Source organism: Delphinapterus leucas, chromosome X (assembly GCF_059928025.1).
Source record: "Delphinapterus leucas isolate spDelLeu-1000000601 "Yukka" chromosome X, BTC_Dleu_Yukka2, whole genome shotgun sequence".
NCBI classification, from domain to species: Eukaryota; Metazoa; Chordata; class Mammalia; order Artiodactyla; family Monodontidae; genus Delphinapterus; species Delphinapterus leucas.
This window is the reverse complement of record NC_143150.1, coordinates 21,071,497-21,085,886: the sequence shown is the minus strand read 5'-3', so window position 1 is coordinate 21,085,886 and position 14,390 is coordinate 21,071,497. Positions and strand designations below refer to the sequence as shown.

Below are 14,390 nucleotides of genomic sequence, written 5' to 3'. Positions count from 1 at the left end.
GCCAGTAATAAACATGGATTGATTAAATACAAAGTTAATCATATCTGTTGGTGAAAGAAGCTTTGGAAAACACTATCAAAATCATGACGATCAGATACCTATGAAAACAACTGGGTGTATTTGAAAGACAGTCATTTAATGATGCACAATTAACATACAAAAAAGACGTTGTACAGCACATTTATTTTTGCAATAGGTACAATGAAGTTTTCTTGTCCTCTTAATAAAAAATTATATTTTATCATTTTGGGTGGCAAAAGCAACTTACACATATTGAATAACTCCAAAAATATAAGTGAAATTTCCCCAAAATCTCACTCCACAGAGTATTTTATTAGGGCATGGGGCCCATTTTGATATACCACATTTCCAGAAATCAGTGTTTCTACCTTACAAATATAATGTGAACTCTCAGACTCAGTGACAAGTTTTTGCTGGGAGCATATGTCTAAATAATCTTATGTGGATGTAATATCTTTTTATATCTCCCAGAAAGTTAGCATTAATTATGGCTATGAATTAGCAAAGCTTCTTTTCACTCTTTTTTTTTGGCTGTGTTGGGTCTTCGATGCTGCACGCGGGCTTTCTCTAGTTGCAGCGAGCAGGGGCTATTCTTCATTGCTGTGCGTGGGCTTCTCATTGAGGTGGCTTCTCTTGTTGTGGAGCACGGGCTCTAGGCGCGCGGGCTTCAGTAGTTGTACCACGCGGGCTCAGTAGTTGTGGCTTGCGGGCTCTAGAGCACAGGCTCGGTAGTTGTGGCGCACAGGCTTAGTTGCTCCGCGGCATGTGGGATCTTCCCGGCCTAGGGCTCGAACCTGTGTCCCCTGCATTGGCAGGCGGATTCTTAACCAGTGCACCACCAGGGAAGCCCTTGTTTTCACTCTTACCTACTGGATATGCCTAATTAATAGTTACCTTTTTTAAAAAAATAGGTACTCTTCTCTAGATAATGATCACCAGGAGCATTAGCTTCCAATTCAGAGGAGAATGATTTGGCAAACTATTATCTAGACATCAACCAATCAGAAACAAAATACTGTACAATGAGGATTACTGTTCACACTGGACAATGATAATTGGTATTCATAATGATGACCTTCGATTAGCCAACTAAGATTAAATCCTTCTCGAGGTTTAATACTGAATCGTATAATCTAGGGTTTTAGAAATGGGTGACCCACATATATGCTAAAAGAGTTAGCTGTATATATATCTGCTAACTCAGCTTAAAAAGCTTCTTAACTAGAAGACCCCATTTTCCCAGCCATTTTGAGTAACTTGGACTTGGCTGAGCAGTCACATTCCAATTTGCTTACAGATCTATCACCGATGCACTGAATTGTTTTCCTCATAGTGGGAATGGATTTCGTCATACTTGTCTCTTCTGCAGCTCAGCCTCACACACAAATAAGATGGTAACTCACGTGTGCTGCTGGAATCCCTGACCTTGATGGCGTTAGCAAATAACTCATACGTCGGTGCTATTGGTATGTGTCAATATTACCTTAACTTATGAAATATGTGGGAGGAGGGATAAAGTCTTAAAAGCAAACATAAACGGGCACATTTTATTATATGTAAATTGTACCTCAGCAGAGCTGATTTCAAACAGATTCTGAACCTGCAAATCACTTTCGGCAGAGGGAATACTGGTCTTGACCAAGATGTGTGATGCTTATTAAGCCTTGGGAAGCTGCCCCCAACACTGTAAGAAAGTTCTGTTCATTTATCATCTTCCAAGCATAACCTAGGCTTCTGGCAAATTAGACCCAACCACTCTGTTCTACATTCAGTTGCAGAGGGGTGAACGCTCCTAGGGGTTTATAATTCCTTTTGAAACTCCACCATTCTGGAAGGATTTATGATTATATGGAGGGCTCAGGAATGTAACACACTGTGAGGTTCATGCTATGTCCCAAGATCCCTCCACCTGGACCTGTAATGGTTAGCCCCGGAAACGAAGTCCCCTTTTGCTGAAGCTGCCACCACCAGCTTCCCCCTTCTTCTACCCCATGTTCGGCCCTCTCCCGTGGCGGGCCTTCCCCATTGGCCAGACAAACACAACCGACTGTGGCAGCCAATGGGAGCCACTCTCCTGAACATTCAGAGGATGGGTGCTCGTGGTGTGATAAGGGGAGGTTGGTGCCTGGCACGCGCCCCCCTACATCTGACAAGTCTGTGACAGAAACACTAACTCCCCCTACACACGAACACCCGTGCCCCTGCCTACCTCTCGCAGCTGCGCGGTCCCCCATAACCCACAGCGTGTCCTGGCAGCGCCCTCCCCGGCTCCTTGGGGCGCGCGAGCGCACCTGCTTTCTCAATAAGACAGAGCATCGCTTTATCCTAAGGCTTGGGAGGGGGCTGCGGAGGCGCGGCGCAGCTGCCGGCCGCTTGGTGAAGGAGGTATCTCCGCCCCACCCCCCACCCCCGCCGAGTAGTGTCGCTCCGAGGCCGAGGTGCTCCAGAGATGCCTGAGGGTGCAGCTCTCTTTGTCCTCCCCAGCTGTGCCCGCTGACCTCGTGCGCTCCGAGAAAGTGGGGGTGGGGAGCCCGAAACCTATAAACCTATAAAATAAATGGGGGCACGGAGAAAGGAAGACCATCCTGGGGTGGTGTGTGCGGCTCTCCCCACCCAACCTTTCCTCCCTAGGCTTCCTCCCTCCGGTGTGTCCCTGGAGTCCAGGCAGGGGAGGGTCTAGGCAAAGGTGCGGTGGTGGCCGCAGCGGCCTGGGGAGCGCGGTAGGATCGCACGCCCGAGCGTCCCGTCCCAGCTCACAGGCGCAAGGAGAACGCTTGCCCACTCTCCTCCATCTCTCCTCCCCTCCCTGGCTTTTGTGTCGCTGCCTCAGAGCTGCTAGGAGGGTGCGCTGGAGGAGGGGGGGCCTGGGGTGAGAGGCACCCCCTTCACGCGCGCGCGCGCACACGTTGCTGGCGCACGCACACACGCGCGGATACAGACACGCACACACACACACACATATACACACGCACAAAGCTCGCTCGCCTCGAGCGCACTAACGTGGCCGTTTTCTTTGTGTGGAGCCCTCGAGGGGGGTTGGGGCCCGGGTCCGGTCCGGGGGAGATGGCGCAGCCCATCCTGGGCCATGGGAACTTGCAGCCCGCCTCGGCCGCTGGCCTGGCGTCCCTGGAGCTGGACTCGTCGCTGGACCAGTACGTGCAGATTCGCATCTTCAAAATCATCGTGATTGGGGACTCCAACGTGGGCAAGACCTGCCTGACCTTCCGCTTCTGCGGGGGGACCTTCCCGGACAAGACTGAGGCCACCATCGGCGTGGACTTCAGGGAGAAGACCGTGGAAATCGAGGGCGAGAAGATCAAGGTGATCCAGACGGTCAGGTCCGGGAAGGGAGGGATCTGGGAGGGGGCCTTGCCAGAGGCGTTGCTCTAGTGGTTGTAAATGTCCAGCGCGTGGCTGCGTCGCCGCTTGCTGAGCCCAAGACCCTCGGCACGTCCTTATCCCCTTCGCCTCTCTCAGTGGCCCAGTACCCACCTCACCCGTTTTCTGAGGGCAGGCGGGAGTGGCTGCATTCATGCCCTTTGCCCCTGCCTGACAGCTCCCACTAGGAAAAGCCTGTTTGATCCTATCCTTGACCCTGAGCCGGGAGCAGCGGCACCTGTGGGCAGAGGGTGGTATGAGGGATCTCCGTCCTGGTCTGTGGGAAGGATCCCAAAGCGCTTTACACATCTTGAGGTCCCTTCTACCTCGTGGGTGCCAATAGGTTGCAAAAACCTGCTTTGGCTAAGCCCCCAGGCCTTGCGGGGGTGGGGGGAGATGGAACTCCATAGAGAATGAAAGCTGCTTTATTTTAAATTACAAGTTATAATTAAGTTTAAGGCTGATTTGGAATAGGAGTGGTGTGGGGTGCTTCTGGCACACAGCCATGAACCCTTTTAAAGAAATTGAGACAGGGTTACCTGCCAACACTTCATAATAGATTAAACTAGTTCTTTTGGAAAGTACCCCTTAAATGATATCTTCTTTATTTGTCTGGGTACCTAATGCCCATTACTCATTCTGTGGGTATTGTCTTCAGCAGGCCTTTGTAAAAATGCAGAGCAACTTATCTGAGGGCTAAGGGAAGTGTCTTGGTGCCCCCCTCTCTTTAGTTTGTCAAGTAGGCTAAGTACAGATATTCTTGTCTGACCATTTGTGCTCACTTTTGGTTCAGAAAAGGTAGAAACTCGATAGGACAGTAATATTTCAATGTGCAGAGGATGGAGGGAGGGAGGACATGGCAAGGGCAGCTTCATGTGTCAGAGGAGCAGAGGGGGCAGGGTTATGGGCAGGAAAGCCACCTCAGAAGGCACTGGGCACTAAAGACCAACTTCTTTAGACCCACAGCTGGCCTTTTCTTAATTCTTTTTGTCTTTTAATTAATTAATTTTTGGCTGAGTTGAGGCTTCGTTGCTGCGCGCGGGCTTTCTCTAGTTGCGGCGAGCGGGGGCTACTCTTCCTTCAGTGCACAGGCTTCTCATTGTGGTGGCCTCTCTTGTTGTGGAGCACCAGCTCTAGGTGCGTGGGCTTCAGTAGTTGTGGCACGTGGGCTCAGTAGTTGTGGCTCGTGGCCTCTAGAGCACAGGCTCAGCAGTTGTGGCGCATTTGGCTTAGTTGCTCTGCGGCACGTGGGATCCTCCCGGACCAGGGCTCGAACTCATGTACCCTGCATTGGCAGGCGAACTCTTAACCACTGTGCCACCAGGGAAGTCCCACAGCTGGCCTTTTCTTGAGCCTATGGTCGGACACTGTCGGGTGAAGGCAACCCTCCCTCCTGCTGGGTAAACAGCCCCAGTGACCACAGGGCCTCTCTTCTGAGTGATGTGGAGAGAAGGACTGAGTAACTGAGGAGAATGATGAAATGCTCTAAACTGTACAAGGTTCCTGACTCCTTCATTATTAAAATGAATGTGTTTTAAAATGGCTTCAGAGACCAGGCCAAGGCACTAGATGTCAGGAAGATGGGCAGCTCAGTATTGGTAAGGGAGGGCTCTTGAAAACAACAGAGACCCAGGATCAGGAAGACAGGGCACTGTTTGGAAATAATGATCTTTTTTGCCCCTCGCATTTTGGAGGGAATTGCTACATTTCCTTTTAAAAGTCAAAGTAGGTCTCTGTCTCCATCCTTTCCTAGGGCTCTTATGTCAATATCTGCTTGGCTAGGACTTCTTTAATGGAACATTGTAAGACTCTGGCGTTTCTAAAACATGCCTTTTAAAATCCCAACTAGAAATGTACTTATGGATGTGCTCTTAAACCCTCAAAACCTTTTGAATTTAATGCTATCGCTTGTTTAAAATCGTGTCACATTGAGCCAACGAGTCCTCTGGATTTAAGAGAGGGGAAATAAGTCCCCTTGAAATTTAGATGGAGGAAAAGGAAGCGTTTGGGAGTCTAGGGAAGGAGAACAGGGGGAGAGGAGAGGAGGAAGCCAGAAAGTGGGAGGTGAAAACGAGTGGAAGAGGGTCACTACCCAATGGCCTTGGGGAAATTTTGCAAAGATTCCTTCCCTTCTAACACCCAGTACTTGATCAAACTGGATTTTACAGTCTCTGCCAAAGATTCCGGACTTTTTCCCAGAGGGCAGAGCCTGTGACAATGTGACTCACTAGAAACAGAGCCCAGCACAGCACCACGTGCAGATAAGTGCTTAACACAGGCTTTTTTGGGAAGATGATATTTTCAAGAGGGCAAAACCTTGTGACACTGCTCATGGAGGAGCCCTCTGAGTGCAGATTCTGAAGGAGCTCAGGGTGGGGTGTGGGAGCAGCGGGATGGCGACCCTGCCTCTGGCAAAGCTGCTACAAGCTCAGGACCCAAGCCAGAAGGCGAGACCAGCATGTCCTTGGGGAGATGGCAGAGAATGGCAGCTAGCAAATGAGCTCCATAGGAGATGATTTTGCCCCATACTCCGGCTGGCCTGAAGTTTCTCAAGGAACAGGTACCAAAATCACGCTAGGAGGTGACTGCCTTTGGGGAAGAGAGAAAAGTCCCCAGGCTGAGGTGGCCCTAGACCACAGCCAGCAAGAGAAGGCTGTCAGGCTCTAAAATGCCAGTGCTCACAGGAGAGTGGCAGAGAGGTCTCAGCAAGCTCTTCTCTCAGTTCAAGAGTAGGGTGTGGCCTCTCCGGGGCTGCCCCCCTGTGTCCCAGGGTAGCACATACTGTCAACCCCTGCAGGGGGACGACTAATTTAGCATATTTGGGGCTACTGTCTTAATTACCAGGGCCATTCCTAGGGCCTTGAAGCCCCATTTGGTGTCTCCAATCAATGTGTCCCCCATGCCCTCACAAGATTTATAATCCAGTATTTCCTGGTTCACAAGAACATCAAGAAAAGCCTACAATAATCATAATAACGACAACAAGTTCTATTTATTGAAGAAACAAAGAGCACAGGCTAGGTGCTTCCCATGCACGATCTTATTTGGTCTTCTCAGCAACCCTATGAAATTAGGACTATTATTACCATTCTTGTTTTAGAGATAAGGAGACCAAAGTTAGAGAGATTAAATAATTTGCCCCAAGGCACGTGGATCTGAGCTTCAGTCTTTGACTCTTGAGCCCAAGCACTTTGCCATCTCACTATCCTGCCTTCCCCGTGACAGGGCCAGGATTTCAACCTAGATTCCGAGCTCATGCTCTTTCCTACTGCTCTCTCCTCTAGCGGGGCAGTTATCTGGCTGGGGGGCATTGTGCTCAGGGGGAGGTGGCATGCTGGGCAACCAGCCTTATGGTCTCTTCTAGGCCAGGGGCCCAGGGTTTCAGCCCCAGAACCCAGGAGCCTTCAAGATGTCACCTTCAGCTGCACCCCAGACGTCGAGCCGAGTACCTGGGTTTTACTTTTTGCACCTTGACTGCCTCACCTTGGGTATGAGAATCAGAGGATGTTCAGAGATGGAAGAGACCTTAGAGCATCTCTAATCCGACTTCCTTGTTTTACAGAGAGGAAACTGAGGCTCAGAGAGGGAACGTGATTGCTTAAGATCACCCAGGGCCCGGCCTACAACTCAGGTCTCCTAATTCCCTTTTCGGTGCTCTTTCCACACACCATGCAGCCTGGCTTAGAAGAGCATGTAAATCCCCACTCTGGGCCAGCCCCATCATCCATCCAACCCACAAAGTTACCTGTGACAGGGACACGGTGAGACATCATATGGGAAAGCTGACAGTCCTCCCTGACATCAGCCTAGGAAGGATGGAGGCCTCCCCCAATCCCCAAAGGCAGGGTGGAGCTTCCCTTAATGACCATTAAGTGTCAGTCACCTTACAGGTTTAGCTAAATCATATTGCACCTGTCTCAGTCTAAAAGCATTGGAAAATGCCAACTGGGGCGTGTGTTTGGGGGTGGGCAGGTAGTAGAGGGGAGGCTCAGTTCTAATTTTTGAGCCATTCCTTGTAAATTTTCATGCAAGCACCCCCTGCTGTCCAGTTGGGTTCCTCCTATAGCCTGGGCAACCCTCTGCCCCAGCACTCCAGAACAGGCACGCTCGCTGCAGGACAGCCGAGGCTGTGGGCAGGTGCTGTTCAGGATCGTGGATTTCTCTTCCTCCGCTGATCACTTGGAAAAACACCTTCGTGTGCTACATTACCGAGTGGCTGAGCTAAGCGTTCCCTCGGAAGCTGCCCGCAGTCAGAATGACGTCATGTCTTCCTTAGGGCTTCTGAGCTTCCATCTTCTGCCAGTTAGCTGAATGGTTAATTATCCAGCAGTTTTGTTGTTTCTCTGTCTCCCTTGCTGCCTCTCTTGCTGTGGGTGAGTTTCTCCTTGTTGTCATCCTTTGCCATTCTCTGTGTCAGCCTGGTGTGTGAACGTGGTGTATCTTAGACGCAGATGGGACAGCCAGCTAGCTGAAGAAAGATTTATCTTAAACTTTTCCCGTCATCCACTCGGGCATCCTCCAAAGGTTACAGATGTATTTTCTCTCTCTTTCCACTTCTACCCCCCCTCCACCAGCCTCCAACAAAAGGACATTCATGCCTCATCCGTAGAAAGACGCCAGATATGTTCCCTAGGGATAAGAAATACCCATGTCAGCTAAGAGCACGTGCAGGGGTGAGGAACTTGCCGAAGCTTGCTCAGGCAGCGGTAGCCCCAGGAAAATGGTTTACAAGGCTAGATTTATCTTTGGCAGCTCCCCACCCTGTGCCCCTTGACTCTCCAGAGTCCCTGTCACTTTGGGCCTGCCCCCAGCCACCCATGGCATGTTGCTGGCCTTCCTCTCTCTTCCCCCTCCCCACTGACTGCGTTTGCCTTGGCTCGATCTCATCCTCAAGAAGCCAAGCTTGGACTTCCCTGGCGGGCCAGTGGTTGAGACTCCGCGCTTCCAATGCAGGGGACACAGGTTCAATCCCTGGTCGGGGCAGTAGGATCCCATATGCTGTGTGGCGCAGCCAAGAAAAGAAGCCAAGCTTTCTGCGCTTTCCAGGATGAGAACCAACGGATCCAAGGAGCAGTGCTACCAGGACAGGGCTCATGGGCCCTCTGAGACAATGGCAGCAGCTAATATTTGCAGAGCACTTTATATTGTGTAAAAGCTCTTCCTCGCATGTTATTTCATTTGGCTGGTCATTGACTCAGCTAGAAAGCTGAGGGGCTAGAACCCGGCTTTCCCAATTCCACATCTACTGCTGCGTCTCCAACAGCGCCAGCCCAATTAGCTGTCTGGCCAGACTTGATGGTGGCGGTTTCAGGCCAGGGGCGAAGGGGGAGTGTATTAGGCACTGTGTCCTGTACTTACAAGGAATGCTAATCCTCACAGCATCCCTACCAGATTGCTGTGTTTATCCTTAGTTTCCAGAGGAGGACACTGAAGATAAAGTAACTTGACTGAGGACACCTAACTAGTGGGACATGATTGGGTTGAGATTTGCACCCTAGTTGGTTTGACTCCACTATACCCCACTGGCCCTTGGAGAGAAAAGAGGATCCTGGGGGCATGTGTGTGGCTAAGGGGCAGGCGTCAGGTGCAGTGCCCACAGGAAGGGAGGACTGGGTGAGGGAGCGCCAGCTGCCAAAGGGAGAGGAGATGCTTTCATTGTCCGACAGAGGCCAGGGGCTTATGAGGATGCTGAGAAGGACAGGGACACTAAACCCAGAAACAAAATGAAGTCAGTCGTGTTCCAGCGAGCCTGACTGCCGTGCTGTCCCTTTTTGATGGCTCTTGAGGCCACAGCATTGGCTCTTCTGATTCTCTGCTGTGAGCAGCCTGCTTCCTGGCTCCCCCCTCACCACAGACAGGGGTGCAAAGAACTTGGGGTGGGGTTTCTAAAGAACTGGAATGAGAGCAGTAGTTGAAATTCCGAGCCTCTGAATAAAAGCTCCAAGGCTCCCCAGCCACTGGAAAGGCAAAGGAGGTCTCCAGCAGAGAGGGCCCTCCCTGCAGTTCTGGTAGCTGGGGTGGCGTGCCCAATTCTGAAGCCACAGAAAAGCCAAACAGCCAAACTACTCAGCCCCAAACACCTCATACACTCCCACCCACGTTCCTGCTAGTGGCAGGTATTTTTAGAGCCCTGAGCTCATGGTGTTAAAGCATCTGCCACATGCCTGAGGGCTGGTAGGCATTCAGCCTTACTCAGAGGCAAGAGTTACGACTACCGGAGGGTGGGGGTGGGAGCCAAGTGGTAATGATATCCTCCCAGTATACCTGCCCTCTTCCCACTGACCTCCATTCCTTTCCTGGCCTGCTCTCCTCTTTCTTCCTGCTCAGAGCACCAGAGAGGTGGAAGAAATGAAAATCTCTTCTGTCTCTGCTTGCCGAAGCAAATCAGCCTTTGAGGACTTATGTTTTTCTGGGTAACCAAAGTCGAATGTTGTCTCCGAAATCACCTTGGCAGATACCTAGGATGCCAGACAGTAGTTTTGCTGGCTCAGGCCAATACTGCTTTTTGATCACAACGACGATATTGATGACAAGCATGATGACGAGTGATCTGATGCAGAAAAAGACTGCTTACAGTCTAGCTGGAGGGATGCCAAGAACACTGATGAAACGACTAGAGAACAAATAAATATATTCTAAATGGTGTGGTGCAGACTCAAAGTGCGATAGGAATGCCTAAGGAAAGAGAACTGAAGAAAAGTTGGAGAAGGTTTTAGGAAGAAGGTGCAGTGTGAGCCGAGCCTGGGAGAATGGGTGAGATTTGGATAGAGCAATGAGGGGGCAACCACTTCTGCAGGGGAAGCTGGACTAGCAGGACCAAAGGGACAGAGGAGAGAATGAAGCAGGTGCAGCTGAGTAGTTGGAAACCAGGTTGGGTGGGGTCCGATTATGGCAGACAAACGTTTCCATTTTGATGCCACATGCAGTAGAGGGCTATCGGAATTGGCTGAAGCGGAGAATAATGTGCTGATATAAGCAGGGATTTAGGAAGGCTAGTTTGAAAGCAGTATGCAAGAGGCACTGGAGTGGAGACGTCTAGAGTCCAAAAGACTTTGCTGTAATCCGGGAGTGAGGAGAGGAGAGTCTGACCAAGAGACATGGAAATCTAAATAGGAGAAGGAGATGAATTCGAATGTCGTGCCAAAGGAACATGGCGGCCATCTCCATTGAGGAGATGAAGGGAAGCCTGGACAATGAAAACTGATGTTCACAATGATGACTCTGGGGCCCTGTAAGATCTTCATTCGGCAAAGAGATTCAATTATATTTACTAGATTATACTTACTGACTGCTAACTCCAAATAAAGGCTATACTTCGCTTTAAGAACCATAGTAGTCAATTAGTGACCATAATCGCATTTTCTTTCATAACTGAGAATTGTATAAGGCCTTGGGGCTGTCGTTCTCAGCATGATTTCTCTTGTCCAAGACTTTGGATGTATAACAGGAAATAGATTGGGCTGAATGTGTTTAGACTCCAGAGTATCCCCTGGGAGTTGTATCTTTACATATGTTATTCATTGGCCTTATCCCAAAAGCTGAGATGCAGAAGAAAAATCCAGTGAGCTAAATTACCTTTTACACAACAAAGAAGTGAACTTAAAATCAATTGAGCCACATGGTGAGATCTTAACACTAACTTTGTTTGCTTTAAAAAGTCATGAAAAAAAAACCAAACAACAAAAAAACAAAGTGATGTATGCATGAAGTAGAAAATTTGGAAAATACAAAAAAAAAGAAGAAAGTAAATATCACCTAAGTTCCACTGTTCATAAATAACCATTAATGTCCTCGCATATACACTTCCAGTCTTTCCTATGCATTTGTCTATGTTTAATTTTTTTAAAAAAAATTGGGACCATAGCATATGAAAAATTTTGTTTCCTACTTTTTTCACTTACTTATATTTTATGAGCATTTTCTACACCATTTATTCTATGAAGAGGTTATTTTAATGGCTGCATAATAGCCCATTGTATAGATATATATTGGGTTGGCCAAAAAGTTCATTCAGGTTTTTCATAACATCATATGGAAAACCCCAAACGAAATTTTTGGCCAACCCAATACATACATTTTAGCTGCTCCTCTCCTAGGAGGTTGTTTCCTGTTTTTTTGTTTTTTTTTTTTAAGTGATTAAGATCTTTGTGCAGAATTTTGACCACATATCTCTTTCTTTTCTTTTTTTGCTCCCCCCCCGTTTTATTGAGATATAATTGACGTACATCACTGTATAAGGTTAAGGTGTGCAGCATAATGGTTTGAGTTACCTATATTGTGAAATAATTACCACAGTAAGTTTAGTGAGCACGCATCATATCATACAGATACAATAAAAAGAAAAAGCCAAAAAAAGAAAAAGTTTTTCCTTGTGATGAGAATTCTTACGATTTATTCTCTTAACAACTTTCATATATATTATACAGCAGTGGTAACTATGGTCATCATGCTGTATATTATATCCCAAGTACTTATTTACGTTATCTGCTATTTCTTTTGTATAGATTTCTGGAAGTGGGATTCTAGGCTCTAAGAGTTTTGTACATTTTTAAGGTTTTTGACAATATTGCCACATTGCCCTCCAGGAAAGCTGACCAATTTACATTCCAGTTTTTCAACTAAAAACCTTAAGAAAGACTTAATAAACCCTGAAAGAAACTTCTCTCTATATGTTGATAAGTCCATTCTGCCAATTTGTCAAAGAACCACTTCCTGTGTCAGGGCTTGTCACCTCATTTTTATAATGTCACAGAACCATGTTTTCTCCTATCTGTTCATGTTTCGCTTTCTGACTCCAAATACGGGTCTTTGTATCTTCCAGGTTCAGGTGTGGGACACCGCCGGTCAGGAACGCTTCCGAAAAAGCATGGTCGAGCATTACTACCGCAATGTGCATGCCGTGGTCTTTGTCTATGACGTCACCAAGATGACATCCTTCACCAACCTCAAAATGTGGATCCAAGAATGCAATGGGCATGCCGTGCCTCCACTAGTCCCGAAAGTGCTTGTGGGCAACAAGTGTGACTTGAGGGAACAGATCCAGGTGCCCTCCAACTTAGCCCTGAAATTTGCCGATGCCCATAACATGCTCTTATTTGAGACATCGGCCAAGGACCCCAAAGAGAGCCAGAACGTGGAGTCAATTTTCATGTGCCTGGCTTGCCGATTGAAGGCTCAGAAATCCCTGCTCTATCGTGATGCTGAGAGGCAGCAGGGGAAGGTGCAGAAACTGGAGTTCCCACAGGAAGCTAACAGTAAAACTTCCTGTCCCTGTTGAAACCAAACGGTGTAAATACAAGAGCAATTATCACTGGAGGTTTTTTTCTTTCCCTTTTTTCCGTGCCTGTGTAACACTGACACCTGCTTGTTTCCATACAAATTGATATTAAAATAAAATTTGTATAGATTATCATATGCCTTCATGTCTTGCTTTCCTCCAAGAAGACATTTCTGATTGTGATGAGTAGAAGAGGCAGCTCGCCCTGCTAGAGAGGCACACTCCCTACCAGCCTTCTATGCTGCCTGAAATGCTCATCCTTTGAGTCACTTCTTCAGGACTAATTCATTCTCTCACATGATGTCATCAGTGGGCAGAAACACCTGGAGGGGGTGGAATACAGGACAGATATGCGGTTCTAGAGAGCCAGTGCAGGCAGAGGGATAGAGAAGTTTTGAAAGGAGACATTGACTCATCATTATTTCCTAGGGTCCTTGGATGTCGAGAGTAGGCTGCTCTCTTCTTATTTCCCAAAATTTAAACATAAAAATACAGGTTGCCCAACAGGCCCAGTTCCTTCCAATGCTGTTAGCTCCTGCTTCCCCATTTTTCACCAAGCAGCCCTTGATACCAGAAGTATTTCTTTCCCCCTGCCCTTTCTTGAAGAGGGCAGGGTTCAAGCTAACATAGGTCTATGATGCCCCCAGATCTTTGTTGGAAGAAATGTAACAGGAGGATTCATCCCCTACGTTCCAAGACCCTCTGATTTAGTTGTGAGAACAATGTACACACTGAAACTACTTGGGAACAAAAATTAGACAAGAATATTACCAAGTGCAAGACTGTGCTATGGAAATTGAGAGCATCATATACTCAACATCAGGGAGGAGTCACCAAAAAAGTCATTGAACTTATTTTGGTTGTTGAATAAAGTGTAATATTTGGATTGGTAAAGAGGAGGGGAGTGGGCAAAAGTAGGGAGGCAGGAATGACCCTGGGGCTTAAGCAAGAGCACAGCTAGGAGTCTGGCCCACTGACAGCTGAGCAGCCCACACCTCAGGCAGGACAGTTTATTGCTTTCTGAGCCAGTGGGAACTTCTGGTGGCTCTCCCGCAGAAGTCCTGTAGGTATTTCTTGTACATCTGGCCCTATGGATGTGAAGGCTCCTTGTCCAATGGTTAAAGAAATTAAAAGTGGCTCTGAAGGCATATCTATTGTACAACAGCCCCAGGTAGATTTCTTTGCTTGGGGGTGCTCCTAAAGGCAGCCCTCTTGTTGGAAGCCCAAGAGGAGGGGAGGGGGTCCCAGACAGATAGCCCCTGAGCACTGTCCTCTGATAGGCAAACGCAGCTCTGGCCCTGCCCCTGACAGCAAAGGGTAACAGATGTGCTTCCCACCCAAACAGCCTGTCTGCTTCTGCGTCCCTCACTGACTACTTTCCCACCCAACCCCACTCCCGTCTGGTCTCAGCCTCGGCCCAGCCGCCAGTCTGGTTCTCATCACTTTGTTTCTGCCTGGATCCTGGCTTTTGGAGTCTTCCTAGTACCCCCATTAAGGCTGTGTTTGCTGACCGGTTGTCCCCACCCAACGTCCTGCCCCCGACTCTCACCCGAGGGTCTGGGGTCCTGTTGTCTATTGGTGAACTGCCCGCTGAAGCCCCTGTCGCTGTGCTTCTCCCCGATGGAATACCCCAGGACCTTGTCTCAGACTTCAGATGCCGACTTCTTGCCCAGGATACGGACTACTGTTGTGGCATCTTTTGGCTCTTGTGACC

At 48.5% G+C, this 14,390-nt stretch overlaps 1 protein-coding gene across 1 annotated transcript; it reads left to right on the top strand.

The window, feature by feature from the left end:
* Nucleotides 1-3,044: 3,044 nt before the first annotated feature.
* RAB33A (RAB33A, member RAS oncogene family) lies at nucleotides 3,045-12,809 on the top strand. Its single transcript, XM_022561530.3, has 2 exons — nucleotides 3,045-3,342; nucleotides 12,221-12,809. Exons 1-2 carry the CDS (start codon nucleotides 3,085-3,087, stop codon nucleotides 12,674-12,676), a joined length of 714 nt encoding a protein of 237 aa, XP_022417238.1. The 5' UTR covers nucleotides 3,045-3,084; the 3' UTR covers nucleotides 12,677-12,809.
* Nucleotides 12,810-14,390: the final 1,581 nt, after the last annotated feature.